Source organism: Photinus pyralis, unplaced genomic scaffold, assembly GCF_008802855.1.
Source record: "Photinus pyralis isolate 1611_PpyrPB1 unplaced genomic scaffold, Ppyr1.3 Ppyr1.4_LG3a, whole genome shotgun sequence".
Taxonomy (NCBI): domain Eukaryota; kingdom Metazoa; phylum Arthropoda; class Insecta; order Coleoptera; family Lampyridae; genus Photinus; species Photinus pyralis.
This window is the reverse complement of record NW_022170509.1, coordinates 4,294,739-4,311,903: the sequence shown is the minus strand read 5'-3', so window position 1 is coordinate 4,311,903 and position 17,165 is coordinate 4,294,739. Positions and strand designations below refer to the sequence as shown.

The 17,165-nt window shown below is 34.7% G+C and overlaps 1 protein-coding gene across 8 annotated transcripts in view; it reads left to right on the top strand.

Annotated features, from left to right (window-relative positions):
• LOC116165328 (potassium voltage-gated channel subfamily KQT member 5-like) overlaps positions 1 to 17,165 on the top strand; it is a 345,213-nt gene that overhangs the window by 313,270 nt on the left and 14,778 nt on the right. For all 8 annotated transcript variants that reach the window (XM_031479669.1, XM_031479668.1, XM_031479670.1 and 5 more), the window contains 6 exons: positions 8,076 to 8,158; positions 8,207 to 8,382; positions 8,435 to 8,560; positions 8,608 to 8,718; positions 8,771 to 8,955; positions 9,354 to 9,416. In XM_031479669.1, the coding sequence (XP_031335529.1) occupies positions 8,076 to 8,158; positions 8,207 to 8,382; positions 8,435 to 8,560; positions 8,608 to 8,718; positions 8,771 to 8,955; positions 9,354 to 9,416 (744 nt within the window). The remainder of the gene's footprint in view (positions 1 to 8,075; positions 8,159 to 8,206; positions 8,383 to 8,434; positions 8,561 to 8,607; positions 8,719 to 8,770; positions 8,956 to 9,353; positions 9,417 to 17,165) is intronic.

The following is a 17,165-nucleotide window of genomic DNA, read 5'->3' as shown; positions in this document are numbered from 1 at the left end:
GTACTCTAGTTCATTGATTAGCTCGGTCCAGCACTGATAGATAGGTGCAGTGTCGCACAGAAGGGATTTTCAAGTGCACGAAGTGGTAATGAATAAATTTTTTCTTATCCCATTCTTAATTGGTAAGTTTAATTTATGTGTCCACTTTAGAAACTTTTTCTTACTCGCTTATCTGGGATAACACGTATGTGCATTTATGGTATTAGTTAACATGATGTTTTACACAACATCATTACTCAAAGTGATTTAAAAAACAATCCCCAATAAAATAGAGAGTTACGATACTATATGACATTATGTCATTGGTATCTGGTAATTCCATATAAAGTGATCATATACCTGAGAAGTGAGGGTGTATGGTAAGTGCCGCATTTTCTCAATTTCTGTATTTCACTATTTTTCTGACACGCTGTGTTTCACTATTTTACTAGCGATTTTTTTCTGATGTCGCGGTAATAATACAGTGTTTCCGTGTTTCGGTGCCTAACCATTAGAATCTCAATTATATGAAGACGGCGCATCATTAAAATATGAACCCAGCCTATATACATGTCGTAAATATTAGACAAATGATATTTTTTTTCCTATCTTAATTACACCTCTATGTCTGCATCATAGTTTCACTGGAGACATACACAACGTACGTAGCTCATAAAATCAGTCTAAAAATTTGCCTAAAATTACTTGCCTCATTTACTAATTACATCCAGTTTATTTTCAAATATTTTTACCGTAGCATGTGGCATATGCTTCTTACAAACGTGCGTTAAATTGTTACATTTAAATCGGTGAAGTCATATGGAAATAAACCTAAGTTTTGTGCGGATAATATGTGCCCCCCGTGCACAAATGTTGTGCGGCTTTTATTTACGACAAAATAAAAGTTAAATAAACGCACACATAACTATAAGAACTCCAGTTATAGGCAAATGTGGCTTTAAAGAGGCTACTATTCTGAGATTTGAGAATACCATGCTGTATACCGAAATTCTTTACTGATCAAAGTCAATCATGAAACTAAAATTTCCATTTTGTTACTTGGTGGTGGTTTCCAATTTTCCGTGACTCTGTTTCAGATAAAAATTGAAAAATTCGACATAAAGAACCTTTAGAAATGGCAATTTTCACAGTCATCCGGATGGGCAAAATTAAAACTAAAACCCGAATGTCATTCTTTTCCTTCTCTTGCTTGGGACTAAATAATGTTTTTTCAACAATTTTATTGTGTGTACATTTTCCTTTATGCAGTATTCAATATAAGCTTATAAAGTATAGTAGTGCTGTGGTCTGGACTTCCAAAATTAAAATATGAAAAACTACTTGTGGATGAAATTCTGATAACTTCCGAAATGTAAGTGTTTCGTTCACGTTATACTTGTCTAAGATATTTGAAAATGTCGAGTTTTACTTCTGCAAGATTGAAGTATCCTGTTTTCGTCGTACTTGAAATCAAATCACTCAACTGCATTTACTATTGTCGATTAACCCTCGCTTAGATTTACGCGTAGGTACGTAAAAATCAGCATTTTATGCCTGCAAGATCGTCAAAACGTTTTTCGCTTTTATGTCATTCCCATTACTTTATTTCTGCGAGTTATTACGGGTGTTTATTTCGCATTATATTTGCCTGTTTGGTAACATACCATTCCTACTAAAAGTCGTATAAATCCTGTTGCCACAGCAACCAAAGCAATTTCTAAACAAATACGAGATTTATTTTGTTTTCTGAAATCTTATTAGAATTTTCAGTCAATAATTTTTTAATTACTTTTCTCCTCGCTATCCTTTCTAATTTTCTCAGTTTTTTATGCTAGACTTTTTATCCATTTCTGGAGTTCCTCTCAATATTTTCGTTGACAATTTCTTTAGGCGTTTTGACTCCGGATAATTGCTTATGGGAAGTGTTATAATTTTAATTTGAAGTCGTGCCATTTGTCCGTTATATCTGATCGAAGAAAGTTTTCTTCACAGAATGTATTTCTGTTTGGCAGAAATAATCCGCTTGAGGCAAAACCGAATGATGAATACGACGTTTACGTCCCTCCATCCCATAGTTATGTATCCCAGAGCAAACCTTGCTCTTAGCAACGTACATAGTGGAAGGGAGGGATTTATACGTATGGAAAGTCTTCGCTGCCCACCTAATTTTGGTTAGGTTCACTGCCTGTCGAGCCAAAATCCAATCTCCTCTGCTTCTCCTGAGAAGTGGTTCCAGAATAATTGGTTCGCCCGTGCCATTTTGAGCGATATGATATAATTTCATAAGAGGCTTGTATTCTTCCTCACGGAGAAATCAACTTTTATTACATGCTGTTACGACGAGGCTACGTACTTAAATGTGAACAGAGAAGATGGCCACGTTTCCCACACACTGAAAATGTTGGAAGAAGCTAATCAAGATAGAGGCGATTAGCACAGAAGATCCTTATTCGTACTGATCTAATTACGTGTCTCTGAAGATGTAAACTCTAATGCCGTGGGAAAGAGTTAGCAGATCTAGATCGATATGTACCAAAAATAGGAATAATAATTCTATAAGAGCTTGTTTTGGCTCATAGGGCAAAATGTACTGCAAGTCTGGAAATGTGGGATATGATGATAAATGCGCTAGGTAATGGTAGAAGTCGGGAAACCGCGAAAACTCCGAAACTTAAATATTCGTATTAATATACTGTGAATTATGAAATAAAAGCACAATCGAGTCGCGGAATTAATTGTTTCGAATCCGTGAATACTTTCACAATTTTTATTTGCTTGATGCCAACAATGTTTCTATTTTGTGGACAAAGTATTAAATGTTAAACTTTTTTGTTTGTTGGTATATGTTAAGGTGAGGGTAAAAAAAACCAAAATTCAACCACGTCACGCCTGAGGTAGCAAGATACGGAAAAAGAGCAGGTGTAGGTGATTACATCCGCAAACCCAGTCCTTTGTAACTAAAGAAGAGTTTCAGCATTCATTCATAGCCTTCTGAATCGGTATTATACGAAAATATAAAGTTGTCTTGTAATTTTAAATTGTCCTTTGAATTCTTTTCGTCATAATGGCAGATTCGTATCATCTTATCACAATTCTCAACAATTTCTGTGTCAACAAATTGGGGCTCTTCTAAATATTGAATAATAGGTCGAATGAATCGAATAAAGTAATTTTGATCATATAACTTACCTTTATTGCAGGACTTTAAATGCATTAATTTTTCGGAGTAAATTGAATTTTAAGCGTCTTAAGGGATTCAATTAATTATCTCTTGATATTAATTAGTCGATTATGAACACCATCAATTAATTCCACTCTACCTCTTGGTTCTTGATTAAAGTACAGAGTTTGTTACCTACTGCATATAGTACTCTGTTTACATTAAAGCTGAAATACATTTCAATAGCTCCTTTCATCGATCCTGTTAGTTTTTGTGTACGAAAAACGTCGGTTATTTGTAATTTCATGTGTGAAAACATATTTGTTTGTGAGATTTACAATAAACTTTACTAGGTGTTCCACCTCACGTCGATAGAAGTTTTGAAAGAATCAATTTTGTATGCTGATTTGTGCGTCTCTTTCATTTTAATGATACGGAATTTCTAAAAATCAAGGCCTGCTGTTGTCTGTAGGATCCCATATTTCATTAAAGACAGTAAGATATAGATCGTAACTCAGGCACAGGTAAAATTACTCCTTATAATAAGGTCTTTATTTGTTTATACAATTAGAAGGAAAAGAAACATAATTCATTTTAAGGAGGATTAAGGGAGATATAATAGGCGAAGTCTAGACAAGTCAGGCTACTCTACTTAACCTACGATACTCGTCCTCTAAACATAAATTAAACTGAAATTAAATTAATGGCATAACTAAGCAAAAATGAGAAACAAAAATATATCAATATTTCAACGACCAAACAACTAGCTGAAAGATAAGTAAGGAATGAAAGTTAGATCTCAAGTGTGGCTAGTGATTCACACGCTGCAAATTCAAAAAGTATTGTTTAAGTTCAAATTTGAACTTATTGATATTAAATATCTTAAATTCGTCAATAACTTAACTAATTTTACGGCATTATAAATAAATGATCTTTTATACAAAGCGGTCCGGTGCTGTGCGGAATTGTAAATTGTGCATTATGCCTATAGTAGTATTGTGCGAGTGAGTACTGTGTCTTAAATTGAATTTGGACTTCAACTTAAATGTAGTATTGTTGCTTAAGAATTTGTGTACAAATGTATCCCTATGCAAGTGCCTTCTATTTGCCATGTTTAACCACCCAGATTCCTGAAATTTATGTGAATCAAACTTTCTCACTCCATACACCAAACGGATACAGGAATTCTGCAACCTTTGAATACGTCTGCTAGTTACACAATCTAGACACGGGCCGTATATAGTCACAGTAATTAAATTTTGACAAAACTAAAGTCTCACATAGTAACTTTTTAAAATTATTATTAAGAGTGTGTCTAATATTATATATATACATTTTAAAGACAAGAACGCATTTTGAACCATTTTGCTCACATGAGCTCTAAACCGAAGTTGATCATCAAGTGTTAGTCCCAAATTATTTACTGTTTCAGTATCAGGCATTAAAAAATACAATTAGTTTTCATACATCAATATCAGTTTTCTTTTAAGTACGCATTCATTTGTCTTCATTTTGTGCTGATTCGTGCGTCATCTCTTCATATTTCATGTCTTCATATTAAGAATGAAGATCTGAAGTGGTGGCTTAGAGTACAGAATGAGTATGTAAAAAAAATGTTGCGGGGGAAGGAACCAAAGCACCACCACCGCCCACAAAATTTACTTTTTTTTGTTATTTTATATAAAACTTATAGGAGGATGGAGTTAATGTCTTTACGTAGGTTTTTTGGTATACCCTTTAGAATTTTAAATTTTTTGTCAAAATCAGTATCAGAATTTCAAGGTGCGCGCTCTAGGTGTAAGAATTTTGGAAAATTGTTACATATAATTGGGAAAGTCCCGTCTCAGTGAAGTTGGCCGAAATTATGAATTTTTCTACTTTATGTCATCGTAAGATGAACTAGTTCCTTATTACCTATATACAGGGTGTTAGTGATTAAGTGCAAAAAACTTAAGGGGGTTATTTTGCATGAAAGAATAATGACAGTTTGCTATATAACTTTTGTCCGCAAATGCTTCGCTTTTCGATATACATGGTGTACAGGCTATTTATTTATTGCTCTGAAACCGGTCGAGAAATGCAAATGAAATTGGGTTGGTTTTAAGAGGTGGTTATTGCGCATTTGTTGACGTGTAATTAAGAACTTTGTGTTCATATTTTTTCATAAAAACGGGGCCTCCTATGAAAAAGCCCCTGGAGTTTGTTGCACTTATTCACTAACACCCTGTGTATTATTTTACCTTTCCCTATATATGCCTACATTGGCAGTTTTATTTACTTTCAAATCGGAAAGATAAACTGTTTGCGAGAAGAAAAGAAAAAAATTCAAATAAAGAATGGTCTCGTTACAAAGGAAAATAGGCTTCAGTACTCCGCACAGTTTGCCACTTTCCTGAGAAAATATTTTTTATAATCCAAAACTGTTATGGAAATAACGTAAAATCCGCTTTTGTTGTATCTTCAACGACGCAAAGAAGATCATATTTGCTTTATTAAATGAATATAAAGCAAATATGATCTTCTTTGCGTCGTTGAAGATACAACAAAAGCGGATTGTGTGTGGTTCTTAAAAATAACAATTTATTCATATTGGTGACAAGACAATATTTACAATATTCTACGACCTCACAGATGCTTATAACTGCGTGGATCTGGATATATTAGAACGTAAACTGATCAACTTGGCTTTTCCATCACATTTCGCTCGTAATTTAATGAACCTGTTTGACGGAAGGCAAGTATACGTAAGATCATACCAAAACCACAAATTCGGCCCTAGAACGATTTGGCAAGGCTTACCACAAGGATCCATCCTGTCACCATTACTTTTTAATCTATATACTGCAGATTTGCACAACATTGTTAACAAAGTGGGCAAAATAATCCAATATGCTGATGACTTTTGTTTGTATTTTTCAAAAAATAATATGGCTGATCTAACTCAAGCCATGGATGAGGGTTCAAAACTTTTTCAAGAATGGTGTAATGAGAACGGGTTCAAAATCAGTTTTGTTAAGTCGGCAGTCATGTTTATAGCAAGGCAGAGAGATACCCCTACGGGTTCAATTCAACTAAGCAACACTACCTTCCCCATTGTCACACATTTTAAATACCTCGGTCTACTAATAGACATAATAATAATAATAAATAATAATAATAAAAATTAAGCTTAACTGGAGATATCACATCATGGCCACAGTTAAAAAGTGCGAAAAAGCCTTAAACCTATTAAGATTGTCAACGAAAGTTAGTTGGGGAGCCGATTACTTCACTACGATAAATATGTTTAGAGCCTATCTGCGACCGCTTATTGACTACGGCTGTCACCTCTACGGTTCGGCGCGAAATACACTATTGAAACAGTTAACAACAGTAGTAAACAAAGCACTTCGTATATGCGTCGGGGGGATGCGATCTACACCTATATTAGCGCTGCAGGTAGAGGCACAAGAACCGCCGCTAGAACTTCGAATAGAATACTTAGCCCTAAAATATATCGTTAAGTTAAAGTTCTCCAACAATCAATTATTGGACAAAGTTTCTGAACTGTGTAATTTAGATCTTGTCAACAAATACTGGTCCAAAAAGAAATCGCCACCGCTAGCTTCCGCTTTTGCAAACATAGCCTATTACATTAAATCAGGAACTTTATTTCCCAGATCTCGTTAACTTAAAATACAGTGATACTATTTTAAAACCTTCCATACAGTATCCTATTTATCTTGACCACGGAGACTATAACACTCGTCTACATAACTCCATTATTGCAGGAAAAGCTGGCAGCTTATTATTTTATCCAAATCTTCAGATGGATGCGCTGGTGCCTTTTTTGAGGCGACACAGAATTTTAGAGTTTCCTTTAGATTAAATAAACTGTCTTCTGTCTATCATGCCGAATGTGTGGCTATACTCGAAGCCTTAAAATATGCCTCCCTCCAACTCTGCAATAAGGTGGTCATCTTCACGGACTCTCATAGCGCACTTCAAGCAATAAATGCAAAGATATGTAAGGCTAAATCCAACCCCGTTATTATAGATATTATGATCGTGTTACGAAACCTTAGAGCCAAATCTATAAATGTTGAGCTGCAGTGGGTGAAGAGCCACAGCAACATTGCAGGAAATGAAGAAGCAGACAGGTTGGCCAAATTAGGACTTGAAAGGAAGGATATTCTCAATAATAAACTAACCAAACGAGATCTGTACCTGGTAATTAAAAACTCTCTGATAAAACAAAAATGGGAACTGCAATGGATTAATTCTTATCGCACACATACTACTCAATATGCCAAAATTCAACCCGCATTAATAAAAAGGCACTGGGTTCGGGATTTTTCTGTAGGTCGCCAGTATTTTTCTACCATCGCTAGGCTCAAGTTCGGTCACGATCTTTACCCTGCCCATTTATATAAAATAGGCATTATAGAGTCACCTGTATGTAGGTGCGGGAGTGAGATGGCGGATCTCAATCATATATTTTTTGGATGTCAACTTAACCAAATGCAGACTTGCAAAACTGGTGAGAATGGGTCTGTACCCACCGACATCGTTAGTCTTTTGGCTGCCGATGACAAAAATGTCTTTGATGTTATAATACACTTCTTGAGACAAACTCAGATCAACATTTAATTACAACTCCTAATTGTTTTGCTCCTCTTGTCTTGCCCTTTGTTATAGTACCTAATTACCGAACCGTGGTCTAGTGCATTGTGTTGTCTGTGTAAGTCGCATTGACAGGCCCCTTTGCGTGAAGTCTATGTGGCTAGTGTTAAATCCTTATTGTTAAACAGGTAGGGCTATCATGGGCTTGATCCCGTTAGGGCCTTTAAGAAAAAAAAAAATTAAAAAAAAATGAATATATGTAGTATAGGGATTAAAAAAACTTCTTGGCGATGTAATACAATATGCTAACCTACTTCATTTCGATTTCTTTCAGACTGTGGTCTTCGGGATGCCGATCTCGTTATCAAGGTCCAATGGGTCGCCTTAAATTCCTCAGAAGACCGTTTTGTATAATAGGTAAGTAACTAAAAACGCTATAGCAGCTTTCAACGGCAACAATTGTAGACGTAGTAACAATAGCTGCCTCGTATGTGGTACTTGCTATGGGTTCTAGCGGGCAAGTTTTTGCTGCAAGTGCTCTTCGAGGTCTCCGTTTCTTTCAAATATTGCGCATGGTGAGAATGGACAGACGAGGAGGAACTTGGAAGCTTCTGGGTTCAGTAGTATACGCTCACAGACAGGCAAGCGAGCTCGAATCAGTAATGGTGCTTGTAAGAAACGTATATTTTTTAGGAGTTAATTACAACTTTATACATCGGGTTTTTAGGGTTAATTTTTGCGTCATTTTTAGTATATTTAGCCGAAAAAGACGTTAATAGAAAGTTTTCTAATTTTGCTCAAGCGCTATGGTGGGGTGTTGTAAGTAAAACGGGTTTAGTTACAATGAGGTTCAAAATCATTTTTAGATAACACTTTGCACGGTAGGGTATGGAGATATGGTTCCAGAAACGTGGCAGGGTAAAATAATCGCATCATTTTGCGCACTATTGGGAATTTCGTTTTTTGCATTACCAGCGGTTGGTAACTTCCAATACAGGTTACTCGAATATTTGAAGATGATAGTTTTAGGGTATTCTAGGATCAGGATTCGCTTTAAAAGTTCAACAACAACAACGCCAAAAACACATGATCAGACGGAGACAACCGGCGGCGATGCTAATTCAATCGTTATGGCGATGCTATGCGGCTGATGAGCATTCAATTTCGATAGCAACTTGGAAAATACATCAAATACCTTTGCCTAGTCCTCCACCGTAAGTTACAATTTCTAATGCAATCCCCGGCTTAATTGTTTCACCTGTAAATTTCGAATTACTATTTCTCCTGTGCAAAAATAGAGAAGCGAATTTTTCACGATATACTAAAAGCATAAAACACGACATTCGCGGCACGTTTCCCAAAAATTTATAATGCACCGTTTTCATAAATAAAGGCGATTAAAACGTGTAATTTAATTTTGCACAGGGAACTCTCATTGGTTTACCGAGAGTAGATTATAAATTCAATTTTTTTACGAATTAATTGGCTTTCGGTGAACATTCTCAACTCTTCTGTACGTCCTATTAAATGTTTTGTGTTTGTCTTCTACATTTTCTTCTATTCTATCTTTATTTCACTGCCTTGTGGCTTCCTTCAACCCGCACGACTCCAGAAATAAAATACAAGAGTCTGAAAAGAGTACTGAAACGAAGATACAATCCATTTCTTCTGTAGTGTGAGTATGCTTTTTCTGTGCTTATTTTGTAATACGTGCAATGCATTATCTAAACCTCAAAGGTCATAAGTACTAGGTAGTATATAAGGTGAAGTTTATAAATCCATTGGTATACAAGAGAAAATAGAATAATGACTGGCAAAGGTTCAGTCTGTTAGCTGTACCTTCATCACATGTACTGAATTACTAACGAAGCCCGAATTTACCATCAAACTTGAATCACCTTCAGTTAGAAATAGAATTTTTTGATATCTCCTTGTCGCTCTATAATTACACACTTCTTACTTGATGGCTTATATAAATTGAATAAAGTTTCTAGGTTGCAAAGAACAAGAAGTGGTCAATAAAAAGTTCATTAACCAAAATAGTAATTCATAAAGTGGTTCATACGTTGCGCCATGAGAGAAGCTGTATTCGTAACAAGTAGTCACGTTGAATACACGCAAGGGCTTTTAATTTACGTAACATGCCAATTGCAATTAAACTCTTGGAAAATCACATTGGGGTAACTATTTAGATAATCGTATTTGCTCCCCACTCCCCATTAGGAAAATATGAATTGTCTCACAAGAGCATTTTAGCATTTTCTTCGGTTCTTAACAATGCTTATAATCATCTGTAGAAATAATTTGAGTGTTATTCTCGAAATTAAAATTTAATAAGTAGGCATCCATGCAAAAGAGAATAAGGCATTTTCCTTCCTTTTTCAACCCCTGTGCTCTCTTGTCCGGAAAGTTTTAGATAGTTGCAAAAAAATCTTAATATTTGGAACATTAAACTTGGGTACCATCAGTTTTTAACGGAAAACTCCTCCGTAAAACTGTAAATAATTAAGAACTTATTTGGTACAAAAAACTACTTATTATGAGTCGCTAGCCAAAACTTCATTAGAAACACAATCGCCTCTCGATAGTTCTGAAACTTTCCGTAATCGGATTTTATGGTAAACCTTGCATTTAAAAAGTAATTTTTTGATGCAAAATTTGAGTCCTGATTAGAATTTCCTATAACCCTTTAAATTATTTAAATAGGACGTTGGATGATGCTACTCTTAAGGTTCTAGAAATTTTCTTAATGTTGTTTGAGGTTGCAAGAACCAATTTTCTTTTTTTAACCATTGTCATTGGGGATGTATTGGTAGTTTTGGTCTAAGGAAATTTCTGATTCTTCATGGCCTCCAGAATTCTAATTACAATTGCAAAATATTTTTTAAATAGGGAGCTTCACATGCACGTTACGTTACGTTGATAAGCTCCCCAGATACGATGATAAAATTGTAAAAAAAATGGATAGAGGGTATCTTAATTAAGCGTTTTCAACAGAAAAATTTGCGGGAGACGCCCTGAATTTTCCAGAATCTTAATTAAAAGTTCACTTCATTTCGCAGAAATTTGGGGTTATGTTACTTATATTTCGTCATTCTTAAGTTGGTGAAATTGAAAAATCTGAAGTGACAGCTAATTTTCATAAGACTAAGAGTTTCTGTTTTCTGTTTGTGTGTTGCAAACGCTTAATTAAGGTGCCTTCTAGTCATTTTTATTTATTTCATGATCGTACCTGGGGGACTTTTTTATTTTATGTGGCTCTGGTTGGTCCTAATTCTTGTTTAAATATTTGTTCTTACTTAGTAGTGTTATAATTTAGTAGTAAATATTAGAAACCCAAATAATGTACCAAATACCCAATTTACTAGTAGGTTAATTTGTTCCAATATACGGGGTGACTTTTTTTTCACTTTCACTATTGCAATCTCGTAAACCGGAAGAGCTGCAAAGTCGCTTAAATGTTGATTAATTTTCCCTTTCAAAAATTTTTATTGCGCTACAAATAGCGAAGCAATGGGCAAAAAATCAAAAAATGTCACTTTCGAGAATGCGCTGGCGTTTATAGAGCCTCGACGAAGCCTTTTCAAATTCTGAACTAAAACTGTACCAAATTGTTTTCCGTCTGCTATCCACTTCTTTACTAAATTGTTACCTTAGTTTTTCTTTTGCTTTTCTGAATCTTACTACAAAACTCTTTTCCACCTCCCCATCAAAATAAAAACAACACAAAATGGCCGCCAATACTGGTAAGGGGTATTACTTCAAAGGGAATTTTTTCTTTGATTACAATGACTCGATTTCGGTGGTTAATTTCACGTGTAAGTGAAAATTTAAACTCTGTTTAATGAACTTTGTTAGTGTCCTCAGTATCCACGTTCACTGATTGGTGGTTACCATTACGTCTCTAGCAATGAAAGCGATTGAAGTTAATGTCAAAATATTGACAGTTTTAGTTCTTATTTCCCCACTGGATGGGGTTTATTAAATCTCTCGCGATTTAGTTAATTCACCATGAATCTGACGCAGTTTTTCTTTAACGCGTAATGAAAAATTCGCTCGCTGTACACATTTGCTTCCGTAGTCATAAATGAAGTCTCTAAAAATCATCTAATTGACTCATTAAAAAGTCACTACCAGTCTCTCAAGGTGGTCGCATTCCATTACCACCTCTCTTAACATATACATTTTTCTATAAAATAAAGATGCGCAATAATGTCCTACACACTTTAAATGAACAGTTCCGAACAAGTAGGGGAAGAACGGGTAATACCGACCTCTAAATTCTTATGTTCTACATTGTATACACCTAAGATCCAATGAGCCAGGAAAGAACAGTTGTGCGCGTATTAATTTTTTAATTATTAACTAAAATTGGAGCAGTACAGGATGATGGTTCTGTAAATAGCCAAGACTACACGTAGTATCATGTATTTACATCGCTCCAGAGTACCTAATCGTAATGCAGTCGAAAAACCGGGTCGATCGGCTAGTTGTGAAATTGAAGCTTTTACAGTCACAATAATTTCCACCCTTTCATTAACCGCATGAATTACTACAAAAATTCTTTTGTTAAAATTTAATAGATTATGTCAAAGGAAAGTGACTGACAATTTGTAGTTCATTTTACGACAGTTAACCGACAAGACAGGAACACTATGCCACGTTGAACTAAACAAATGAGTGGAAAAGCTTTTTCACTTTCCATAATTCACAAGCTACATTAATCTACAGAAGGGATTAGGGTGAATAATACATTGTAATTTAATGGTATATTGATGGTTACAGTAGCACTAGGTATTTAGATGCAAAAATAATGAAACCCAGGATGAATAAATATATGAAATTCAGTTTCAATTAAAAGAATAGGCACGTTGCGTTTGGTTGCAGGACTGAAATGCTCCGTTGCTTTTGTTTAAATTGCATTTCCTGTATCTCACTCATTTAAGAAAACCACTCTAATGAGGTAGTAATTTTAATAATCACACCTTGAAACAAAGAATTCGATACGAGACGTGGAGGCTGTCTAACCAAAAGCAAAATAGTAAGAAATCTCTGCAGGAACAATATCCACTTTCAAAGGTTCATGTTTTATTCTTTGTACATAAAACCGAGTAGGTATTGTATTCTATATCTTTCGGGATTCTTCTCATTTGAATATCACCTCAACATGAATAGCTAAACATTTCGTCCAAAATACCTAACAATGAATTTATACGGGGTGAGTTATTGATTATCAAAAATATACCATTGGCAGTAGTCATTGAGCTTTGCGATTTCCTAGGTAATTGGCAACTTCACGTTCGTCGTGAGTTTTCGATTAGCACTATGCGAAATTAAAAAAAATACATTTATGCTTCTATGTGACGCAAGACAACGTACATATCGTTACAAAATTAAGAAAATTTACAAAAAAATCACTAGGCTCTAGGGAATGCAATCCCGCAGCAAAATCTCAATCCCGGTATTTGCGGGATTGTTAGATGTTAATCCCGCGGGATCCCGGTATTTGCGGGCTCTCGCAAAACTTTAAATAAATTGGCAAATAAGCAATTCTGTGCGGTTAACTTCTGTATTAAAATAAATCACTAATTATCACAATATTTAACAAAAAAGTACCTTCGGCCTAACTTAGAACTCAAAAAAACCTTACCTGTAAAGCACAAAAAGTCTTCTAAAGTGCCTCAAAAATCATAGTACATTTTTAACGAAAAAAGTTTAACAATTATTTAAAAAATAATTCGCCGTTATCAGTTTCATTAACAAAGTAAACAGAGTCGTCCCCTTGGTCGACAAATTCCTCAGTCCCGCAAATCCCGCGGGATCCCGCTCCATTTATGTGCGGGATTAATCTCGCAAAAATGCTGCGGGATCCCGGTATTTCGGGATCCCGCAATCCCGGTATTGCATTCCCTAGTTTCTAGTCTATAACTTTTGATTGAGAAGTCTGATCGAAAAAGTACGAATTGTTTTGGATTCTACGCACCAAAATTAATAAGAAAAGTGTTTTCCCGAGAAATTTTGGTGCAGTCGATTTTTGGTAAAAAAGGAAGGTTATACACTGCCTTTTTTTGAGCTCCGAAAAAAAATTGTCTTAGATCGACCCGGAAAAAAATTTTCTTATAGAATGTGGCCTGTAGAATCCATAATTTCAAACAGTTCCAAGATTGGGCTACTAGTTCAAAAGTTACAGCCCTTTGATTTTTTTTTCGAAATTGGTTTCTAGTCTATAACTTTTGATTGAGAAGTCTGATCGAAAAAGTACGAATTGATTTGGATTCTACGCACCCAAATTAATAAGAAAAAGTGTTTCCCGAGAAATTTTGGTGTAGTCGATTTTTGGTAAAAAAGGAAGGTTATACACTGCATTTTTTTGAGCCCCGAAAAAAAAATTGTCTCAGATCGACCCGGAAAAAAAATTTTCTTATAGAATGTGGCCTGTAGAATTCATAATTTCAAACAGTTCCAAGATTGGGCTACTAGTTCAAAAGTTACAGCCCTTTGAATTTTCTTTCGAAATTGGTTTTTTTTCTAGTCAATAACTTATTATTGAGAAGTCTGATCGAAAAAGTACGAATTGTTTTGGATTCTACGCACCAAAATTAATCAGAAAAAGTGTTTTCCCGAGAAATTTTGGTGTAGTCGATTTTTGGTAAAAAAGGAAGGTTATACACTGCCTTTTTTTGAACCCCGAAAAAAAAAATTGTCTCAGATTGACCCGGAAAAAATTTTTCTTATAGAATGTGGCCTGTAGAATCCATAATTTTAAACAGTTCCAAGATTGGGCTACTAGTTCAAAAGTTACAGCCCTTTGAATTTTTTTTCGAAATTGGTTTCTAGTGTATAACTTTTGATTGAGAAGTCTGATCGAAAAAGTACGAATTGTTTTGGATTCTACGCACCAAAATTAATAAGAAAAGTGTTTTCCCGAGAAATTTTGGTGCAGTCGATTTTTGGTAAAAAAGGAAGGTTATACACTGCCTTTTTTTGAGCCCCGAAAAAAAAATTTTCTCAGATCGACCCGGAAAAAAATTTTCTTATAGAATGTGACCTGTAGAATCCATAATTTCAAACAGTTCCAAGATTGGGCTACTAGTTCAAAAGTTACAGCCCCTTTGAATTTTCTTTCGAAATTGGTTTCTAGTCTATAACTTTTGATTGAGAAGTCTGATCGAAAAAGTACGAATTGTTTTGGATTCTACGCACCAAAATTAATCAGAAAAAGTGTTTTCCCGAGAAATTTTGGTGCAGTCGATTTTTGGTAAAAAAGGAAGGTTNTATGTACACTGCCTTTTTTTGAGGCCCTCAAAAAAAATTGTCTCAGATCGACCCGGAAAAAAATTTTTCTTATAGAATGTGGCCATAATTTCAAACAGTTCCAAGATTGGGCTACTAGTTCAATAGTTACAGCCCTTTGAATTTTCCTTCGAAATTGGTTTCTTTTCAAAGAGCTAAGAAAATGTACGTAACACTGAAATAGAGAAACGCATTTTTCTATTCTAGAACCTTATGAAAATACTTTCAAGTGACCATAATGAACTTGTTGATCCAGTGCTTTCGTTGGTGCCTCGGGAGTATGGCAAGTTTTTTACTCATTTTGCTTACTTAACCTACGTTTTGATTTTTCTCGCCCAATTTCGTTGGGAAAATATTCAGTTCAGTTTGAAATTCAGGGCCTTACTTTGCACCAAAATATAATTTATTTTAATTTTGAGTCAACATTTGCATGCAAATGGTGTGGAAGATGAAAAAAAACTTGTTTTATTTTACGGGTAATTGAAATTATGCTTTGAAGCTTATAAAGCAAACACTGAAAACAATGCGTTCTAAGTTTAAGCTTCGGCACAGATATAAATATCAGATCTTGCCATTTTATGCATACCTCAGTTTCTTTCATTGAGAATTTGACATTCCCTTAAGCTTGGAGATTTTTCATAAACGTTATGCAACAAACAGTTTTATCCCTGCAATAATTTTAATATTAATAAACGATCGTTAAGTTTCCCTGCATTAATTAAAATGCTCTTCATAATACTCATGAATAATTTATTTCAAGATGCTCTTACGTTAATGATAAATTAGTCAACATACTCGTTAATTATAATGTTCATATATTTTTCGGATATTAATATTCATTTCGGTACCTTCTCCTTTACCTTTCCGTCTCGCTTAAATGAAACTTAAACTAAAGCAAATTGCATAATAAAAAAGGACGTTAAGGGTAATTATTTGTGTATAGCTTAACTGCTTGATTGAGATCGACAATTTTAGACTTTGCTAAGAAAATACTGATCTGTATTACCAAAAAGGCGTTTTAGTCATGCATATCCTGATTTACAACTTGTTTTTAATAAAAACTGACACAATTTGTGTAAGTTATACACAGAAAAAGAAGGTCTTTCAAATACCTTAATAATAGGTTCCTTTTTGAAAAACAAGTTCGATGCCGTTGTGGCGCCGCAAAATTTTTTTTTTCAGAAATACGGCCCGTTATTTTTCGTTTCCGCATACCTAATATACGTATCCAAAATTTGAACCGAATCCGTCGAGCCGCTACCTGCAAATTGCCAACGTACGCACGTACCTACAGACGACAAAATTTTGTTCTTAAAAAAAGTTGCTTAAAATTAATGTAAAGCGTTGATATTTGATGAAATGTCGACATGTCCAAAGGTGATCGCAATAGCTACCAATGGGAAGGTATTGTGACAGGTTTCTTTTGACGCAGCTACAGGGACACTCTCAGCTGCCGAATAAATCTGTAAAGTGTTTGGTTCCATTTCTAACATTATCGCTTATGGGAGTTAAGTTTCTCGTCTATGGCTAAAATTAAAAATTAAAATAGAAGGGAGAAATCGTCCCGTACTCGTAAATACATGATGTAACAAGATGTTTTTGGGATTTTCGAAACGCTGGAGGCATTACTCAAATCTATATTGTAATACAATTTTAATTTAGTTTTGTTAACTATGAAATTGCATTATGAACATTTTGCTCCTGTCAATTCTTTTAGGTCAATTTTGTTTATGAAAAGGTTAAGTATACTTGTATTAAACCGTTGTAAAGGAAACTTCCCATGGCTACAGTGTATAGGTATCGAAATCCTGTGGCTAGAAATGTATAAATAAAATTGTAAAATAATGAGATAATATATTTAGGAGTCCGCTTTAAAATTAAATGAATCAATTTATCGAGTTTACCTATCAATTTACTATGTAATGAGTAAAAACGTAGTCCCAGTGTGCGAAGAAAAAGTATGAAAAGCGTGGAAGTAGATATTATATGCTCTAGCTATTTTGATTTTAATGAGTTTTTAAATCGCTTAAATTATTCTGCTGGTCAGAAATTTAATTGCGTCTGAAGTAATTATATTGTAGAGAAGGATGTCTGGTGTAAATTCTACAAGTACAAGGGACATATGCGAATA